The sequence below is a fragment of the Diachasma alloeum genome, unplaced genomic scaffold (genome assembly GCF_001412515.2).
Source record: "Diachasma alloeum isolate Michigan unplaced genomic scaffold, Dall2.0 Dall_scaffold_00336, whole genome shotgun sequence".
Lineage (NCBI taxonomy): Eukaryota > Metazoa > Arthropoda > Insecta > Hymenoptera > Braconidae > Diachasma > Diachasma alloeum.
The window spans coordinates 941593-957155 of NW_021680475.1; the positions used below are offsets into that span (position 1 = coordinate 941593).

Genomic DNA, 15563 nt, shown 5'->3' on the forward strand with positions numbered 1-15563 from the left:
CCCCCACCCAACCAGCTTGACAATTCGAAATGAAACTCACACAAGTGTGCACCTGTGTAGTGGCTGAAGCTCCCTATGCGTTTGTGTAGAGAAGTCTCAAAGAAATAACGATCACGGCGCACGTTCAATCGGCGGCTACCATCTGTACCTGGTATCTTGTAGACGGCAGCGTGAACTGTCCGCTTTTTCTTTCGCCTCTCCCCAGCTTCTTCTTTAATACTATATATATACATTCGGTGGTGCTTCTTGCCATACAGGAGAAGAGGTGAGAGAAGAACAACATTGGCAAAAGGGAATACAAGCCCAACGAGTGAGAGATGCAGTTGGGTGAGGAGTGAGAAAAGAGGGAGGGTGGAACAGAGTGCCGTGGCCGTTTAAAAACCTAACGACGACGAGAGCCACAAACGATGGGATCGCGAGGTGTAACTCAGAGAGCCCCCGACCAGGGCTGCCTGTCCTCCTTGCGCCAGTGGGCAGAGGGGGCTACCTTGAATTATGGCCTACGGGTCACTCGCAACACGCTTCGTCGTTTAACCCTCGTACCGCGCGGGGGCCACTCGATGAGAGGTATTCACGCAGAAACCGCTCGAAAAGAGCCACTTCACCTGCTTTCGCGGGCCCTCCCGAATCCTTCAGGAAGGACATTTGTCGGGTTTTTTCCCCACTAAAGATTAATCTGCGGAGGATGTACAGGAAAACGTTTCTAGTTTGTGGTGAAAATTTCTAGGTTCCAGTACTCTGTAGTACGGAAATCTGGAGACTGAAGAGTCATGGATTTCTGTGAAATTGTCACTTGCTCAGTTATTCATTTTAAGGGGTAACAGAATGCCGCGAATTATCAAAATTTTTTAACAAATTTCATGCCAAAAGTTACCGATATTTTTACAAATCAAAGCACATTAATCGTCAGAAAACGAGAATGAAGATCAGTGTGCTGTGGGTTTGAAAAATATTAATAAGTTTGACCAGGAAATTTGTTGGAAAATTTCGAAGAAACGGTGGCCTTTTGTTATCCCTTAAGAGGATTTTCTATGAGACTCAGAAGATAAATTTCCAGTTCCTAAAATTTTTACTGAAATCTAGTATCCATTATAGTTGAATTCAGGCACATTTTCTGTCATTTTGAGCCACACGAAGAAAAATTCTAGCGCTAACACGGGAAAAAGGGCGCAAAGTGACGGTCGGGGAAAAATTCCAGCGCCGGCAGTGGACATTTTATTGAGTAGCACATGAATTTTTTCCCTTATATGAAATTTTATCAGAAAACCGTATGAATTTTACTTCAAATTTTTCGTAACTGGTGAATTGGGATTTTTTCCAGTTTCATCACGAGAATTTTTATACAGAATTTCTCTCTGTGCACTTTTGGTTCTTGAATTCAGTACTTTTTGGTTTTCAAAATAAGACCCTGGGGATTCTTGAATTGACATTTTCATCTTTTCTGACGATCTTCGTTAATTATGGTGTGACATCACAACCTAGGGACTCTCCTCCGTCACAAGTCGTCACGAATTACAGAACCCCATCCTTAATTCCAAAGACTTTTGTGATTGAAAATTCATAATTCTGTGGGAAAATCAATAGAAACTAATTATTCAATTATTCAATGGTAACTTATGGAATCAGGAAAATTTAGTTAACTACATTCTTGAAAGAAGTAAACTATTTCCAGTAGCTTAAATCTCAGAATGTTTGCGCTTCACGGATAAACTTTAATAAATTCTCATTTATCACTATCGTTCCACGTTACATCATGAATATATTACATATCGAAACATTAGAGGTACATAAAAAAATAGAGAAAACAATAAATACATGAAGATTGACGATCATTTTACGCGGTTCGAGTGAGATCACTTGCGACAAAATCAGACTTGAGTACAAGAATATTTTAAAGCACGAGACCTTTCTCGGGTCGCGTGATTCAAGTTGCCTGGAAGAACTAAGCAATTGACCAAAAATTACTTGTCTCAGGTAAATATGTTCCAGATATTAGAATTTTTTTTCAGTGCACTGATAGAAAAAATTCGTTATTCTTAACAAATACACTTGGTTGGAGGCTAGGGTCATTTCGGTCTCACCATATGCCCCATCAAAAAATATATAAAAAAATGTATAATATGGGCCAATTCCATACATTTGTCAAATTTATGAAGAATATATTTTTAAAAAAATATGAAACATATTTTATATAATTATGTTATATAAATTGGGCCAATTTAAGATATTTTTTTTTACATATTTTTCAGAATATAATTTATTCCGCATGGGATGTTCATCGTTAGTAGTTAACTAATCCATATTTGAGGAGACTTGTTTGACTCGACATTCACAGTTCAAGTGAACCATTCATTAGCTATTAACGAATATTTATTTGGTCATATTCAATTCTGCCATTCGTTAATAACTGATGAATCTCGTTTGGAATAACTGAATCATTCTACCCCTGTGTAGAGACTTTTTTTCTTCATGACCACTCCAGGGAAAATGCGAATGAGTACCACTGTTCTGGTGACAATATTTCGTTGTGACAATGTATTGGGTACCAGAGAATGGACAAATACATTGGGTGTTGGGTGAAACCACGCAACAAGGCGCCAACGATAATCATACAAGCCCCGTGCTCGCTCGTGTGGACGGGTTGTCTTATGCGAGCATGCGCGAGGCTGTATCACGATAGTTACCAACGATATACCAACCCGATGCAACCCCGGTACGGGTGAGTTTTACACGTGTATGAGTGATCGCTACATACATAGACGAGAATAGGAGAAGAATTTAGAGCCACCCCTTTACCCCTTCCCTCACTTGAATTTAGACGGAAATTTCGCTCACTCAACGGGCGTGATACTGCAGTTATGCTAGTGCGCGAGTTTACACGTTTATCTAGGCGTTTACCCACGTATTGTGGTATTCTGAATAATATGATAATAGTGACTGTTTGGGTGGAGAGGGGTGGCTGACAGTTGGCCCTCGAAAATTTTCAGTGAACGACACGCGCATTAACGTGACTCGAATTGCGGCGAAAACAGTATTGAAATGGTGAGATTAACAATGAAACGTGAGGGGATGACAATATGTTTGAATCGTTGGTACGCATATAATACGCTAAAATGGAGGGATATGGATGGGTAGAGGAGGAAAACAAAACGACTGGTTTTTGAATGAAAGGAGGGAGGGGATGGGTGAAAAAAAGGAGAGAGAATGAAAAATAAAAGAGGGGCAGTGTAGACACCTCTCTATGGGCGCGTTTGTTTAGGTCCCAAACAGGAGGGGCACTCGAGCCACTAATCTATTTAGCCATGGTGTTTGATATGGAATTAATGAGGACCCCAAAGCGTTACCCATCGGCATCACTTTTATTTCCCTGGGAAGTAGACGTTCTGGCGCTGTCTATTGCAACGGGGGCTTGAGGATACTATTCCCTCAGCGGCTGGAGCTCCTTTTAATACTGTAAAAGAGTAGCCAGCTGGCCTTTTTGGCGTTCCACCGATGAGATTCCAATCTCAAGACCTCTCTCCCTCCTCCACCCTCCGCCACATCCTTTATCTCCATCGAATAATCTTCCAACGAGAATTATTCTTTTGTTTAGGAGTCTTTAATTGCTGAATCCATCTGATCGGTGATTTTAAATTCAAATACATCATTCGAATTGAATTTTCATTGTTGTTGTTTTTTTTCTGTTGATTTTTAGTGTCCTGTGACAGTAAGCGCCGCACTCGTTTCATCCTCACCGTCACCCACTGTGCCAATACTGAGCATAGCGGCGGCGGCAGCAGCAAGTGGTAATCATTCCCTGACAACGCCAATACCAAGTACAAGAATGGCTGTAACTAGTGCAGTTGTTAGGCCACCAGGAAGTCCAACGACCTCGGTAAGTCCATCCCAGCCACATCCACCGCCATCAAGTGCCAGTGGTGGGCCAGGACCAGGGACAAGATGCTGTGATACTGGTAGACCACTGTTCAATGATCCAATAACGGGTCAAACAATATGCTCGTGTCAGTATGAGCAGTCGTTACTCAGTGGTTATCAGCGTCTCGGTGGTATTGCACCAGCTGCATTGTCAATGTACAGTGCTCCTTATGCAGCTGCAGCAGCGGCAGCCGAGGGAATGGCATATCTTCCAACATTTGGCGCTGAACAGTCACCTTTTTATACGCCCACGGTAAGCACTTGGTTTTACACGGTTTTCATGAGGGTTACAGCAGGAAAAACAGATGTGCAATAGTGCTTCGATAATCGATAGACGCTGAGACACTCACTGACATCGTGTATTGTACACGTGACACATTCCAATTTAACCCTGTTATTCAATGATACATGTCATCGAATTTTGTAACAAGAGATAATTCAGTAACGACAGAATTCAAATTAGGGTTTTTTTTTGTTTCATTTCGGTGGAGGGAATTTGAAATTCATTGAAATGAGGCGCATGTTGTGTGTGGTATGGGGACTTGTTTACTAATCGATTAAAGATTCAGGCCTAATGACTTTTGAAAGACAATGGAGACCGGTCATTCCGTGGTTCAGAGGTTTCCAGAATAATAACTCAGCCATTATGCATAACACTGGTTAATTATCTCTTATCGAATTGTTGGGTCTTATGCCGTTTCTTTTTTCTATTACGGGGAGAGAATAAGATGGTAAAAATTAGTATTGCCATAGGAGGGAATACTATGACCACATAGTAAAAGGTTTTTTTTTGTCATAACAGCTGTAGGCAGTGATTCATGGACGCATAGCGTCCAAAATATTGTTCATCACACGGCCTCAAAAAATTTTTCTACCTCATATAATTGCTCATATTCCCCAGAAATTTTTTTTCGGCCTAATGATGAAATATACTATCAGTTGACTGCATGGAGAGAAAAATTCAATGAAAATTACCAGAAAAAAAAAGTAAAAATTACGTTTCGAAACGGAATCCGCGAGTGAAGTAAAATTCAATAAAAAGTGTGAGTCGGAACTGAAATTGTACGAATCGCCACGTAAATTCTACGATTTGTTCAGTAAAAATTAACCAGCCGTCTGATGAGTCACCGTAATCACCAAGTCGTTCCGTAATTTTTCCCCAACGATTGAGAAATTTTATGGAACGGAACGTAGAAATAACGCACCAGCTTCATAAAAATTGTGGAACGTTTGGAGGCACAATAATTCGACAAGTTTCTGTAAGATTTTACTTCTTCGGGAAAAATTACGTGACAATTTCGTACTTTGTTCGGTGATGAACTTGAAAATTCACTGAACATTTCAGATTTCTTCTCTTCCATTCCTATAAAAATTGCCGGAAAACGATTCCCTCTTGCGGATTACGTGAATTGTTCCGTAATTTTTACTGCTTATGTCTCTCCGTGTGTATATTCCTCGCCAAAATGAACGGTCGTAGCTGGATATCCCCCACTCTCTCGAAATTAGCTCCGACTCAACGTCCCCCACCACTCAGATCCAAGATCTTTCTTTCCTGGCGGCGACGATGCATAGTAATGCTTACTATGTCACTTAGTAAATAAGACAGTGGCCCATGGAATGCTCTGCTATGTTGCATGTGCTGTGGTAATGCTTACATTTCTCATGGTAATGCTCACAATGTTCCACTGATATTTTCGTTCAAACACAAAATACGGCTTCCAGCACTCTCATCGCGAATAAAAGTAACAAATTTCCGTAAAAATCTCTGAATTTCAGGAATTTGTCATACCAATATCAAGTGAGCATAAACCTCATCAAAAAATCATTTCACATCGGTTTAAATGGGAGATACGAAAGTGAAAACGGGAAATTCTCGGAAATTAGAAGCGACAAAGTGGGCCCCCTTCCGTGCATTCATTACTTCACAATGAGAGAAAAACTACTTTTGACAAAGAAGGTTTAGTTGATACAAGACAATATTTTCTTGTCAATTTTAAAAAGCGTGAAATCTCCTGCTAAATAATTTTGATTTTAGGGTGAAAGAAAAAATTTTTCAAACAGGATGAGATTTTCTTGTCCCGAGAGAATTTTTAAGCGTTCTCACGACTAGAAATGATGTCCTTCCCATAAATCTATTTAGTTTGCGTTATTTCTAGAATTTTTTTTTGTCAGAACTTTAATTACTGTTGAAAGACTTCTTTCTCTCAGTGTGAAGACAAAATTATTTACCAGGTTTCAGTATTCAAGAAATTGACGAGAGAATATTTTCTTGTATCAAGGAAATCATCTTTGTCAAAACTCATTTTCTCTGTCAGTGTAAGTGCTATTTTAAGTGCATTTATAAGACGTAGATCCTCAATTAGAATGAAATCAACATGTTGTTTGATTCCAATAATGGATTATTAATAAATTTTTCCTCTTCGTCATGCAAAGAATTATCTCATTTCTAGCTAATGAAGTATTTATTAGTTGGAAATTATTCCTTATTTCTCGTTCATTTTGATGTGTTATATTCGGATATCTTCACATAGGAATCTTTACCGTGCAACATAGGGAGTGCTACTATGTAACATGGTACAGTTTACTATATCACATAGTAAACACTACTACGTAACAGTAATTATTCCTATGCCCATAGAAGCTGTTACCATTGAGGTACTTACCATGCCCCATATCAACCATCGGAAGCTTTACCATGTAACATAGTGAGCACTACTATGTAACATAGTACAGTTTACTATATTACATAGTGCAGTTTAGTATATTACATATTAAACACTGTCATTATGTAATAATCACCTGAACAGAGTTTCATGAGTTTTTTTAGTTTCATGTGTTACTATGTCTGTTATAATTACTATGTTACGTAGTAGTCCTTGCTATGTAATACATTAAACTGTACTATGTTAATATAATTATTCCTATGCCCATAGAACCTATACTACCATTGAGGTGGTTACCATGCCCCATAGTAACCATCACACCGTTCCATGATAGCCACTCCCATGGCCATAGTAATACTGACTAAACTTTGGTAAAGTTTACTATGTGCAGATTTCGAAATCAATGTTTACCATTTCATTTTCTCTCTGTATACTCTTTTCTCTTTAGTCTTATCGATAGTATTGCTTGTAATACACATCGAAGAAGTTTCTGCGAATTGTTCATTTCCGCTTGAAACGCATTCATAACAATCAATGCATCCACATTCGAGGGAAAATCCACTCCGATGACGTATACCGAGAGCGATGATCGATCAGTCTAGGTTACGAAACTTCGAGACCAGGTGGTGCTTTTCACGCGGATAAATAGCAAGCGTGTAAACACTGATTTACTTTGGATCCTCACGGCAATCCGCCATGCTTCATACATTTAACCAGCTCTGAAGACAGCAATCCTTTCAGGGGTAGAATAAGAAAACAGAGGGAAAGGAGGGGGGGGGGGATTCGAGAGAATTTGTGCCTCATCGCTCATCGGGTTGAAGACCACATAGGGTAACACGACGTTCCCACGAGATAAATTTATCCATCGATAGGGCAACTGACAGAGTTGTGACGGAAGAGTGACGAAAATTATCTTCTAATGTGTTTTTTTTTCCTTCTGGGGTTTTAGGGCGCTGGCCTTGATCTCAAGGAGAACCTAGGGGCCGGAGCAGCATGGCCATATCCCTCTGTTTATCATGCCTACGACCCTGCCTTCGCCAGCTATCCCTTCAATGGGTGAGTACAGATGTATATTCAATTACATACGAGTTAATGTTGTTATCGTTCTGTATATTAATGGTGTAGACTAATCAAAAGTAACAAAGTAGTCATCTGTCATTCGACACGGATTTTATCAACCATAACTCCAATACCAGTGTTTGATTCCAACTTGTCACTTCCTAGAAGTCTTGCAACGATCAATCGACAACTGAGTACGCCTAGAATCTTATCGAAAATGTCTTCCCGCGTATCTGCCGCGTCAGGGAGGTGGGGGCAAGGGTCAAAATCATCCGTCGCCTCGCACTGCCTTCTCTTGTGACAATATTTATCAGCATTTTTGATCATTTGTGTGGACCGAAAAATCCTACACTCGGCATGTTCGAAATTATTGGATGAATATTATTGGTCCGGGGAATGAGGGATATCGCGTGATAAGAATTGACGAGTAACACATAAACATTGTAATAAATTAGTCGTCACTTGACCCGAGTGTGCCAAGATGCTGACACTTTTTCATGCTATCCAGCGATGTCTCTCGCAATAATTGTATCTCAATGCGTGTTATGAGGAGGATAAACTGTTTGAGAGAGGTCGCGATTGTGATAAATCAATTTGGTGGTGAGATGACGGATGTAGAGTTAATTCTCCGGGTTTTCAAGTGAAACTATTGAGGAATGAGGAGTTTCGAGTGATGAGGAAACTTGTTGTTTCTGCGAGGNGGGGGGGGGGGAGAGTCCTTTATGGAGTTGGCGCAGTTCCGGCGGTAGGTGGGACAGGGGGGGAGGTCAGAGGGAAAGATCAGTGCGGCAGTCGACTAGACCGAATGGATGCTAAGCAAGCTGTAGTACCCGATCGTTTCCTTGCATACGAAGCAGCAAACACCGGAAGTGCGTCACATTTCTGCTCACAATGTTTCTCTCTTTCTCATTCTTCAACCATCCCGGTGTTATCCAATCCGTTGGATTTTCCATCAAGGTGTTGTTGCTACAAGTCCACTTGATGATGTTCAACCCACGCGCGCATTACCTTACTCGGGGGGTGAGCATGTGCCAATATTACTTATACCGTGAACGTGACTCCGAACTACTTCGAGACAATACGTGAGCCAAAGACACATCATCAGGATCCGGAAATATTTTAAATATTTTTCCGCTGTATTTAATTCTTCTGCTCGTTGATTTATGATACAGTGTTAAATATTTTTGCCTGAAAATTCTGATACATTTTTTGGAATTTTTTATCTAGTGACAGTTTTAGGGAATCTTCGAGAAATTTTGCAATTGAAAATTCACGATTGGATGGGATTCGGCTTAATTATTCTATGCAAATTTATGAAAATGAGGGAAATTAAATTTAAAAAAATGTTTTATTTCTAATTAATTAGAAGTTCAGCGTTTTGTTGGCAATTGTCGTCAAATGACAGTTTCATTACAATTTCATGGAGTTTCCTCATCGAAAATTCACAATTCTGTGAAAACAATAATTTGAAACCGTAAATTTCAGTTTAATTATTCCATGAAAATTAATAGAGATAACGAAAATATAAGTAAATGTATTTCTCAATTTTCAACGGAATGAAAATTCAGTTAGCGTACGCTGTTAAAAAATTTTGGCTGAAATTGCCGATACACTTCTTGGAAATTCTTATTGAGTGATAGTTCACGTGAAATTCCAAAGAATTGCGTCACTAAAAATTCGCGATTTGATGGAACAATCATTGGGAACTATAAACTATATAAACTTTGGTTCAATTATCCATGGAAATTCATAGGACTCAGCAAAATTCACGTGAGCAAATGTCCGCGATTGCGAGCATTGGAAATTAATGATCGATATATTAATTTAAGTTCTGAGATCCAAGTTTTTTTTTTTATGCTTATTTTATATCGCTTCGAGTCTGATGAGACTATATGGCGATTGATCAAGACTTTAAAAATGGTTAGATCTCACCATTTTACCCGGCCAGGAATCGAACCTGGAACCTATCCGTTGTGAGGCAACGGCCTTAACCACTACACCAGGCCACCGGGCCTGAGATCCAAGTTTGAAATTTATTAGTTATGACTGATATTTCCAATTGTTTCAGACTTGTCTAGCCAATATTAAAACATACTGTTGGGTTAGTTTTGAACTCTAAACTTTCTTGTTTCTAATTTCGTTAAATCGCTTGACTCGCTTCGTCCATTTGCTTTATTTTACTATTGTCATTACTATTTTGTTGTTTTTGTAGCAGGCACGCCTCAGCATAAATAATACCACGTATTATAATGCAGAAATAAATAAATGAAATAAAAAGAATGCAGTAGCAATTTCAGTTCGACTCCTCGACTTAGTCGTTGGAAGCGGTTTAGTTTTTGAGGAATATCTCCGAATCCAAGAGAGATAACGAAATTTTCAAAATAACCTTTATTGCAAGGCAAATTGAGGCCTACAAAAAAGATTGTGAGCAAAATTTTTCCATTTCCCTTAGATTTCGAGATATTCATTGATAATTGACCAATAGTCAAAATCGACTTCAACCGCTGTACCGCTTCGCTATTGAATGAATTGTCAATTAATACAAAATTCAAGTATAAAAATTCTCTTCTTTCTTCTGCTTACAACAAACTTGAATTTCCTGTAAAATTTTAAATTTCACTATTTTTTTCCCCAAAAATCAATTAAATATGGCTCTCTTGAAAGTTACTACTAAACTGGCCATGAAATTACCATTTCTCCCGAACAGTATACTTCACCTTCCTTATTCTCAATTTATGTATTTTATTCGAATTGAAAAGGACGTTTGTCATCTTGGGAAAATTACGACAACGAGAATACTAAATTTTATTGACACTAAATGTTTCAACAATGAATTTGAATTGACTATCTCAAACTTCTTTCCGCCGTCGGAATTATTCAATTTCTAATACTCACCTTCCTTGTTGTTAATTTATCGATTTTATTCAAATTAGTAAGCCGTTTGTCATCTTCCAAAAATTACGCAAACAAAAATCGTCAATTTAATGGATAGTAAATGGTTCACCAACGAATTAACTAAATTTATTTCTGCGATAACGATGGAACCCATTAAAACCTCGAAAAATTAAACTTCATGAATGTTTATCACTCATCACGTGTAACCGAGTTAAATAATCATTGCTAATCAGTGGTATCATTGTTATGTACTTATTTCATGAGAACTCAAATGAGTTAGTGACTCATAGAAATAAATTAACCAGAGTAAAGAGTTGAAAAAAAGGGAAAAAAATCTAGGAGAAAATGTTGCCCATTGTTCTACACTAAAGCGAATTTTGCAAATTGAGAACACGGCGTTAACGATTACGTGCACTGGTTCCAAGTTGGAATTATCATAATGTATTCCCTCATGTTTCCGTTTTTTCCCTCTTTTTTTCAACTTCTCTTTTTTTTGCAAAAATACCTGCTACATAATCCGGAATTTAGCGTGTGCGATCGACGAACTCGTTACGTAAATTCATGATCGTTTACAACATAAGTGCTTGGCAAATTCATTGATTAAAACCCACTTGAGGAAGGTAAAAACTAACGAAGCAGGGAGAAGTTGTACACGGAGAGAATTAAATAGTAAAAATCATCATGACCATGGGGGAGAATGCTATGTCCCACGGTATGCTTACCATGTGACATGGTAATGCTTACTATATTTTATAGTAAAATTGTAGAGGAGTCAAATTCAAAAAAACTACCTCGTAATTGTTATTGTACCCATTTTTTAATAAATTTCGAAAAAAAAACCTCTGTAGCTCAAAAATTGGAGGTTCTGGACTATTTTACATATTTTAAGCTTCTGCGGGGCAAACTAAAAATGAACAATTAATTTCTTTGCACTAATTGTTCGTGTTCAGACATCTATAATCGACCTTCAATGTGAAAAATCTCACTTCAATAGCCCGCGGCTTTTAAAACTCATAGTAGAACTTGCTATGTAACATAGTAATCATTGCTATGTCCATACACTGTTAGAAATTTTTTGAAATTTCATGGGAAAAATTATAGTAATTCTCATGAGAGTGACATTGAATCGGGTTTAGGGGAAAAATGGTTATGAAATTTCAAGTTTTACGTAGAATTCAACGAAATTCATGAGCTTTCTGTGCAAGTGACATGGAAATTTCACAATTTGATTGAATTTCTAATGGAACATGAATAGAAAATTCCGAAAGAAAATTTTCAATTTTTCCTTGAATTTTCCTGATTTTTCTAAATTTTCACGAAATAATTTAACTGAAAAATCGAGTATTTTACTGATTTTCAAATCATTCGGACAGAAAATCAATGGAATATTTGATTTTTCAATGGGAATATTTCCTGAAATTTCAGTGAAAATTAAACACAATAAAAATTTCCAGGGTTTGGCACAGAAAATTCAGATGGAAATGTTTAACAGCGTAGGACCTAAATTTCTTGAAAATTCAGTCACAGCGCCATCTGAATTTTGGATGTTGTGAGGTTGAATTCAATTTCAAATGAAAGCATTCACTAAACTTTTTGATTTTAAACAATCATTGATGTTTCAATGAAAGCTTGAATTCCGAAACTCATCGTGGAAATTGAACATCACATACAATTCCATTTTCACTAGATTGAGAATTCAGAAAAGTTGTTGACTGAATTTTCAAAATTTTCAAGGTTTTTCAGTGCCGTATAGACCTGAAAATGGAGAATTATTTGAATATTCAAGAAAATAACTGACCCGTCAAGGAAGAAATAATCAGAAATTTCATGTAACTTTGTCGTTATTAAAAATTTCCAGCTTTTTCACTTGAAATTTCAAAAGTAATTTTTGAATAGTGTATTACCTTTGAGGAGCTGACTATGTCGCATAGTAACCATTACTATATTCCGTGGTAGCCATTACCATGTCAATAGTAGTACTTACCAAACTTTGGTAACGTTTATTTTCTCCGTGTAAAAATTGAAAAGAAATGGAGGTAATAATGCAACGTTGGCATGTGTACGGGACGCGAGGTCGTTGGGATCGTGGCGGGTCAACGGCTTTGTCTTTCCGCCGGATTGGCCCTGCTTCCGGGGACATATAGGGTAGACAATAAGAAAAGACGAGTGAACAAAACTGATCAAGCCAATCGCAGGAGGGGGCACGTGCACATTGTTTCGATATGAGGTTACCGTGTACTTGTACGCACAACGCGACATCTCAACGCCAGCTGAATATCAATTAAATCCACAGGACTAACGAGATGAATTATTTTGCTGGGCCGGTGATTTGCCTCGTGGGTTGTACTGTTGGAACTGTGTTTCTCATATCCATTGGGTCATTAGGCGACTAATGATACGCGTTCGGCAGGCCTGTCATCTGCATCCCAAAGTTGTCTCGGCGTTGAGCCTAGGGGGGCCTCGGTGCGTGGAACGGTTCAGCTGGAGCAAAAAGCATCACCACCCATACCGTGACCGGGTCATTAAATGGCCGTACATCATCCGAGAGGCGAGAAACGTCTGCGTCGATCCAATCCCTTGACATTGTCACACGAAATGCACGGCTGTCCTCGTTAGTTTAATATTTGAATCCGGAGATATTTCAAAATTATTCGAGCGTTTCTCAATGAGAAATATCAGAAGAGTTAATTATCAGTGGAGTGACGGGTTTCCACTGTTCATTATCTGCATTATTTCTCACTTCGAACGAAATTAAATTATACTACGGCGAAGTGTCACGTGAAATTTGGGATAGAGCATTCGCGATGGTTAAGGGTTTCGTAACTTCGGGTTTTACAGAAAACTAGATAATAAGGGAAATGTGTTATGGAGGAAAACTTATAAAGTTGCGAGTTTACAAAATGCAATGCATCTGCGGAAATAAAAATCAAAGAAAAATTATGATAAACGTGAAGTAAAATTTACTGAACTGAGTATCTTAATAAGTTAATGAAAATATTGTGAAGTATAGGCCCATTGAATGATAAATAACTTTATTAAAAGAATTTTGGACGAAATAAATGACAACCCCTGGGTAGGAAGTTTTTATCGTACTTTTACATTTAAAAATTTGCTTTTTGCCTCATATTTTTCCTTGATTTCCAACAAAAATTTCTAGAACACACTTTTACTCGCCGCTTAACAATATTAATACCAGTAATTTGCCGTTATAATACCCTGAGGGCTTCAAAATTGTCGGGTATTTCTTGATAACTTGGTTGCATACGAATGAATATGTCAAGCTTCGCAGGTTAAAAAATTTGCGTTAAAAATTCGGTTAGAAAAGCGCTTGCGAGAGGGATTTTTTCTGCGAAACTTGACGCATTCGTTTATTTACAGGGAAGTTTATTATACAGCCGGAAGTCAAGGATATCATCATGAAAAATTACTAATGGAATTAACAAAAATTATCAGCTGCACACCGTGATGACGATGTAAAATGACAATCGAATACACGAAGAGAAATATTCAATAAAAATTACGTATCTTTTCCGTAATTCCGAAGCAAAATATGGTTGTAGGAAATTTTACGGAACTGTCACGGAATTTTTCCAAAGCATTCCGTAATTTTTATCTGAATCGCCTGGGAAAAATTACGATACCGTCACTCAAATTTTCCGAATCGATTCCATAATCGGTGAGCGAACTGTGAGTTCCGTAATTTTTACTGAACATTTCTCTCCGTGTAGAGCAATTCTATTGGCTGGAATTTGGATGGGAAGAATTGTCGGCATAATTCTCTTTTAATTGGACCACAGGACGTCGAACACCGCAATTTTATTGATCGGAAGGGTGATGGGATAAATACTCCGTGTAATTTCCTTCTTCATATATCACTTATATTTGATATACCTATTACAAACAAGAAACAGAAGCTTGCGGCATTCTCTTGAGAGAATATCACGTGAATTTTTCGATGTGTAAAATATAAGTGATATAAGCGATACAAAATATAAGTGACCAATGACTTCAGCTGAGAAACCTTACAGAAGTTTCGAAAGCAGTGAAGAAGCAAAAAAATCGAAAACTATAATAAATCGGGACTCGATTTTGCAGTGTCCTTAATGATTTACGCTAAATTCCCCGCGAAAACAGGTCGAATAAAATTTAGTCTTAAACCAATAAAAAAAAATTTAGTCTTAATTTCATAATATTACAGTCAAATTACCTAAGGAATTAAAAACTGATTCTGAATATCTTATCACGTGTCTGTAGTCCACTCGAAGAATGAGAATTTCCATTCATGAAAGTTATCTATAACCTGTCAGAAATTTTCATAAATACAATCGCCTGTTGCATGTAAATTTTGCAGGATTGCAACTTTGAAGTCGATTCAAACTCCCCTGGTGCTACACAATAAAAACGGCACAAGCGTGCAAATTGTGGCGCGTTTATGGTGCTTCACTGAGAAAACAAATTTATTTGAAACATATTTACTTGAGACAAGTAATTTTTCATCAATCCCTTAATTCTCCCAGGCAATTCAATTCACGTAGCCCGAGAAAGGTCATACTTTAACATATTCTTGCACGTAAATATCATTTTGTAGCAAATGAACTCACTGAAATGGCATAGCCGAATCATCAGTCTTCAAGTATTTATTGTTTTCATGATTTTTTAATGCACTTTCAATGTTTCGATATGTACATTATACATTCATGTTGTGCCGCGGAGCGATAGTGATAGATAAGAATATATTCGAGTTCCGTGAAGCGCAAACATTCTGAGACTTAAGCCATTGAAAATAATTTACGTCCCTCAAGTAAATATGGTCTACATATTCGGACATTTTTCTCTCAATGTAGCACATTAATTTTTCTAGAAAATTTTTCTCAGCGCGGGTAATACTCAATAATTGCGAAAGTCTCGTGGCATCATAACTGAGAAATTCCCTCTTTCTACACGGAGAGAAATTTTCTAGAAAAATCCTAGTACGAGTACTGGAAAAAATCACAATCCATCGGCTGTGAAAAATTCTAGTGCTGTCAAGGT

The 15563-nt window shown here is 37.8% G+C and overlaps 1 protein-coding gene across 1 annotated transcript in view; it reads left to right on the top strand.

The window, feature by feature from the left end:
• The window catches only part of LOC107040466 (iroquois-class homeodomain protein IRX-3), a 28284-nt gene that overhangs the window by 7215 nt on the left and 5506 nt on the right, over positions 1-15563 (top strand). The window contains exons 2-3 of the mRNA XM_015260560.2: positions 3695-4168; positions 7528-7634. Coding sequence (XP_015116046.1) covers positions 3695-4168; positions 7528-7634 — 581 coding nt within the window. The remainder of the gene's footprint in view (positions 1-3694; positions 4169-7527; positions 7635-15563) is intronic.